This window comes from Nyctereutes procyonoides, unplaced genomic scaffold, assembly GCF_905146905.1.
Source record: "Nyctereutes procyonoides isolate TBG_1078 unplaced genomic scaffold, NYPRO_anot_genome, whole genome shotgun sequence".
Lineage (NCBI taxonomy): Eukaryota > Metazoa > Chordata > Mammalia > Carnivora > Canidae > Nyctereutes > Nyctereutes procyonoides.
Window position 1 is genome coordinate 59,093,213 of NW_026575121.1, and position 6,000 is coordinate 59,099,212.

Sequence of the window (6,000 nt, forward strand, 5' to 3'; positions counted from 1 at the left end):
CTCAGCCCAGACAGTTCGAGGAGCAGCCATCATAAGTTCCTTAGGCCTCAGGCTCAGACAAGTCACATTCCAAAAATATCAAATATTCTGGAGTATGATTCCAGAACTATTGTGGGCAAAGTGAGTAATGAGGGGAAGTGGGAGCCGGAGACTACGAGTCACCTTGAATTGCAAATAAAGTCCAGTTCTGATCCAGTTACGAGACATCAAGGGTGGTACTGAATGCTAATGAAATTCTAGACCAGCAGTGAATAGATAGCCTACAGATCCTTACAGAACGTGATGCCCATGGGTTGTCGTCATAGATGGATCTAGAAGAAATCCCTTGGAGTCGGAATGCCCCTGTCCCTAGGGACATGGAGCCTCTGCACCACACATGAATCACCCCCTGGCGCCGGGCTGTAGGCGCAAACACAGTCTCCGTGAGGTTTGAGGAGGATCCCGACAGCCGATAACTAAGGTGCCAGAAGATGGACATGAACAAGACAGGAGAAAGAAGAAATGCCATGGCAGCTCTGGGAGCATGGCTGGACTTAGGAAATCCTGGTTCTGGGTCTCTAACAGTTTATGTGGGAAACGAGACACGCTCCAGCTCAGGATGAGTCAACAGTTGGGGGGCTGCTATGACCTCTGAGGGCACTGGTGCCTGTCCCCTACATGGTGACAGCTGATACTCAGACCATAGCCCCACCCATGATAGCACAGCAGAGACCCTTTCAGGAACCATGCTGGGACACCCAGTGACCTCAGGTGACAGCCTCGGGCATGAGAAGGTGGGGGCCTGGGGGACTCCTGCCCTGGGAGCAGAGCGCAGAGGGTCCCCACACAGGACTCTCTAGAGCAGCAGCCCCTCATCCAGGCCAGACGGAACTGCTACAATGAAAAAGAGCTCCTAGGGATCCCTGGGTGGCGCAGTGGTTTGGCGCCTGCCTTTGGCCCAGGGCGCGATCCTGGAGACCAGGATCGAATCCCACATCGGGCTCCCGGTGCGTGGAGCCTGCTTCTCCCTCTGCCTGTGTCTCTGCCTCTCTCTCTCTGTATGACTATCATAAATAAATAATAAAAAAAAAAAAAAAGAAAAGAAAAAGAGCTCCTAGAATTAAACGGTCTGAGAGGCAGTGCTACAGGATTTCTCTAGACCTCTACAAATTAGGGGCTACAGAAAAGCTGAATGAAAACCAACAGAGGGGTGCCTGGGGAGCTCAGTGAATGTCTGCCTTCGATTCAGGGCATGATCTCAGGGTCCTGGGATCATCCCATCCAGCTCCCTGCTCAGTGGGGAGTCTGCTTCTCCCTCTGCCCCTCCTCCCACTTGTGCTCATCTGCTCTCTCAAATAAATAAAATCTTAAAAAAAGAAAAGAAAATCAATATTCTAAAGTTTCGTAGATTTTTTTGAAGATTTTATTTATTTATTCACGAGAGATGCAGAGACAGGCAGAGGAGATGCAGGCTTCCTCACAAGTTGTTATACCTACTTATCAACAACAGAGGAGTCTTGGGAAAGACAGCAAAGCAGAGAGGAAATCAGAATTGTTTTGCACATGGTATGCCCTTGAAGATTATTGCAAGAAGCAGCATATAAAAACAGAATAGAGAGAAAGAACAGAACGGGAAAAGCATAAAGGCATCCCTACAAAGCCCTAGTCACAAGCCCCTAGACAGATCCACCTTCAGGGCAGGGTCTCCGCCCCGGACCCCGCTGGTCAGACTGTCCTGAGTCATCTACACCCACACAGGAGGAGTCCTCAGTAAGCGAAACTTTCTCCTGGAGGTTTTTTTTTTTTGTTTTTTGTTTTTTTTTTTGAGGAAGTGAAAGGCATACAGAATACACACTGAGAAACTGGCACGCCCACACTCGCACTCCTATCCCCTTCCACACAGAACCCCTGCTCTTTATCTGTGTCTGGCCAACAGGCCCAGGTCATCCTTGGAGCCTCACTAACTCATGTTGGTCAGCCTAATGCTAACCCAACCATGCAGATGATTGAACAGCCAATCCCTCGCTAGCATGGACGTGCTCCATGGTTATGTGTGGAGATGACGCGGAGGCCACTGTGGGCAGGGGAGCCAAGAAACCTGGGCTCCAGGAGAGCCTCCTTCAGCTACCAGCTGTGACTGTGGGCACATCACCTTGGATGGCCGAGGAGCTTGGGAAGTCATGAACAGGTGAAAGCACGGCTCTGTGAAGGGCCCATTATCCACAACTAAATAAACGTAAACCTCAGTCAGCCAAACCTCAGTCAGCCGAAAAGTGAAAGTATCAAACTCTAATTAAGGCCTCAATTTAAAACACAACACCATGTAATTATAACGGGAAAAAGAAAATAAAGACCAAGTTAATCATCAGCACTCCCTTACCGGTTTGTTAATGCTGGCTCCTGCTTGAATCAACCAGATGAGACACTGGGGGTGTCCCCCAAATGCCGCGATGTGGGCCGGGGTCTGTGCATAGCGTGTAGTGGAGACGTCCAAAGTGGCCCCAGCTCTCACCAACTGGATTAGGCACTCCAGCTTTGAAAACGGCAGGAGGGAATGACACATGTAAATGTCATATACTTTTATATACTACATAAACTATTTCAACGCTATGATGCAGGTAAGTAGCATTTTTTGTGACCAAGCTTTTTTCTAAGGGAACAGTTAGAAGTCACTCCTTCGTGGTACAAATTTTAAATAGGTATTTAAAGGAGTACTTTCCTTGCCCTGGTAAAAAAAAAAAAAAAAGTTGGTACACAGAAAGTCAAAAAAACTGACACCACACAAATTTAAATATTGTTTTCCTACAACTGAAAAATCAGAATCAGTAAAGACTGCAATATTCAAAGACTTCTCACAAAACTGCATCTTGCCACTTTCAAGCACCTCTACAGAACAAAACCAAAGTGATTGGTAGTTTAAAAAGTCTGTGTAGCTATAGTACACTCTTCATAGAGACTATTTTGTGTAGTCTACACAATTGTGCTCTGCACACCTTTACACACACGGCGTTCGAAGAAAACTTGGTCGAGGGCCATTCTCCAGATCCTGGTTTTAGGGACCACATATGCAGAGTGAGTGGCAGCACTTAAGTGTTGACACTCTGCGTGCTCCCCCCCACCACCACCACCATTGGAGGCCTACAGGGCATCTAAGCTCTGGATTCCTGGGGCACATAGGTGGGGCAGCAAGACTGCACTCTGCAGCCAGGCACTGCAATTATCCTAACCTGGCTGGAGGAGCTCGTCACACTCCACTTACATTCTCCAAGTGCCCACAGAGCCAGGCGCTGTCCACAGACCTCACTTGGCCTCGTTTCCCCTCTCGAGGCTCACAGCCGTTAGTGGAAAAGCTCCAAGTGCCAACAATTCTCTTCCAGAGGACAGAGCTCAAATGATGAACAAATGGCCACACCCTAGTCTCACCCTAGGTCTCTTAGCCTCTGGTCAGCAATTTAAGCCTTCCTTGCATAGGAGGTCATGCAATCCACATTTGTGGGAGATGAGCTCTCACATTTGGGAGTACACAGATTTCACACGGTGTCAGGTCTTCCAGGAACTACAATCTGGGAGTGACAGCTGATAAAGAGACACAAAAAAAAATAAAAGAGAGAGACACACCTTTGGTGTGCATTTACATACGCCGTTATTAACAGACTGGATGAAAACTGAAAGTGCCAATACTAGTGATAAGTCAAACAGGTTTCGAATCAAAAAAAAAAAAGAAAGAAAGAAAAAAGAAAAACAAGGATAAATATCAGTGGGCATACCAAAACCTGTTACTTATTAAGACCAAGTATGAGCTATGTAGACTTATGGGTTTGCTTTAGGAAACTGGGAAAAGTGCTGCTCCATACACAGCTTGTAAAAAGCAAAGTGTAATTAAAGATTTTAAATAATGTTTAGTTCTCAAGGAAAAATGAACCTCACGAAAGGTCAGGAAACGTGCACAGTTGGCACATTTCGAAGAACACTAGCTTGAAAGATGGGAATGGTTGGTAACATGCTAACTGCCCAGTTGGCTCTTGCACAGGGCAGGCTTCCTCCAGTTACATCTGGTGTCCAAGGCTGACCTACCATCTCGGTGCCACAGAAATAGAGGCTTCCAAAAAGTGAATTCAGGGGCTTTACATCTCACTGTAGGTAAAATCAAATAACCTGAAACCTACCATGGTAAGCGTGCTGAAGCCGGTTATGGCTCTAATCCCTAGAGGTACCTGGAGGCAGCCGGGTCCCTAAATACTCTGAATGAGCACTGTAATGAGGTCTTAAGCCTTCGACAGCACGTGCCAGACTGTCCCACAATACTATTATGCTCAACTGGACGACAGGTCAACAGGGGGGCCTTTTCAAGACCAGCTGTCCTCACCTGTGGCGGGGCTGCCTGTCCCCAAAGCACACGAGAGCCCACATGTGGAGGACTCACGCTCTGAGTGTGTGGGTAACACAGGGACGTGCCAACGCCCGGGGGCCAGGCGTCCTGGGGGCGGGGGTGGGGGGCGCTCGCAGCCCCGCAGGCACCAACCGGACTCTCCCACTAGAGGCGGCGCCGCGCGCGGCTTCCCGAGGCGACAGCACCGACTGTGCTAGATGCACAGCAGCAAGGGCATCCGGTCCGCCAGGCCCCTTCTTTCCTCCGCCCCGGCCGCACCGTTTCACGGGGAGAGCACTGCTCAATGTCCATAAACGTGAGCCAGTGTCTGCTGGGAGATGCAGCCGGGCCCTCGTTCTGGGACCGAATCCTTGGGGGATAAGCGGAGCTCCCGAGCCGCGGGGAACCGGGGGACGCGCCCTACCCTAACCCCGGGGATCCGCCGCGGACACGCGCCCCCTCCGCTCGCCCCACCCCGCCCGCTCCCTGGCCTCCACCCCGGGAGCCCGGCCCGCCGCGGGCAGTCGCCAACGGCCTCCGCTAGGGGCGGCGCGCCCGCGAAGCCAGCCCGTTTGAAACCTGCGCCGCCGCACACGCGCCCGGGGCCCCTCGTGGGCCGTCGCCGCGGGGCCCGCTCCCGCCCGCGGCCCCCGCCAGGACCCCGCCGCCCGTGCCGCCGCACATGCGCCCCAGGCCTCTCCTCGCTCGGGGCGCCCAGGCCGCCCACCCCGCTTCCGCCCCGCGCTCCCGGCACGCCCCGCGGCCCCCGCCAGGACCCCGCCAGGACCCCGCCGCCCAGGCCGCCGCACATGCGCCCCAGGCCCCTCGCTCGGGGCGCCCAGGCCGCCCACCCCGCTTCCGCCCCGCGCTCCCGGCACGCCCCGCGGCCCCCGCCAGGGCCCCGCGGCCCCCGCCAGGACCCCGCCGCCCAGGCCGCCCACCCGGCTTCCGCCCCGCGCTCCCGGCACGCCCCGCGCCCAGCGCCCGGCGCCCGGCGCCCGGCGCCTCGGGCCCCACAGGGAAGCCGCGGAAGATGGCGCCTTAAAGCGCCCGCGCCCACCTTGCCGAAGTGCGCGGCCCAGTGCACCGGCGTCCAGCCGTAGAAGGAGTCTTCGGCGGCCAGGTGGGCGCGCGGCGTCTGCTGCAACAGCGAGCAGAGCGCGGCCAGGTCCCCGTCGCGGCAGGCGCGGTGCAGCGGGAAGCGGAGCGACAGCAGCTCCTCGCTGGAGAAGCCCGCCTCCACGCCTGCGCCCGTTCCTGCCGTCGACATGGCCCGTCACCGGAGAGCTAGGGATAGCCTGCCGAGAGGACGCGCGGAGAGGACCCGAGAGGCCGCCGACCGAGCACAAAGGAGCGCGAGCGCCGCCGCCGCCGCCGCCGCCGCCGCCGCCGCGTCCCGCCGGCTGCGGAGCCGTGCCGAGCTGAGCGCGCAGAGGGGGCGGGGCGGGGCGGGGCCTGGCGCGGCCGGGCTGAGGCGGGCGGACGCCGGCGCTGGGCGGGGCCTAGAGCGTCGGGGGCGGGGCCTGGGCCTGGGGCGTCGGCGAGGAGGCGGCGAGCAGGGGGCGGGGCCTGGGGCGTCGGGGGCGGGGCCTAGCTGGGCTGGGGCGGGGCCGGGAGCGTCGGGGATCGAAGGACGCCAGGGCCGGGAGGTG

General features: G+C 55.9%; 1 protein-coding gene across 1 annotated transcript in view; it reads right to left on the reverse strand.

Moving 5' to 3' along the window:
* Positions 1 to 5,772, reverse strand: part of ANKRD10 (ankyrin repeat domain 10) — a 32,260-nt gene extending 26,488 nt beyond the window's left edge. The window contains exons 1-2 of the mRNA XM_055335672.1: positions 5,409 to 5,772; positions 2,360 to 2,512 (exon numbers count right to left, since the gene is read on the reverse strand). Of these exons, the coding sequence (XP_055191647.1) occupies positions 2,360 to 2,512; positions 5,409 to 5,618 (363 nt within the window). The 5' untranslated portion in view covers positions 5,619 to 5,772. The remainder of the gene's footprint in view (positions 1 to 2,359; positions 2,513 to 5,408) is intronic.
* Positions 5,773 to 6,000: the final 228 nt, after the last annotated feature.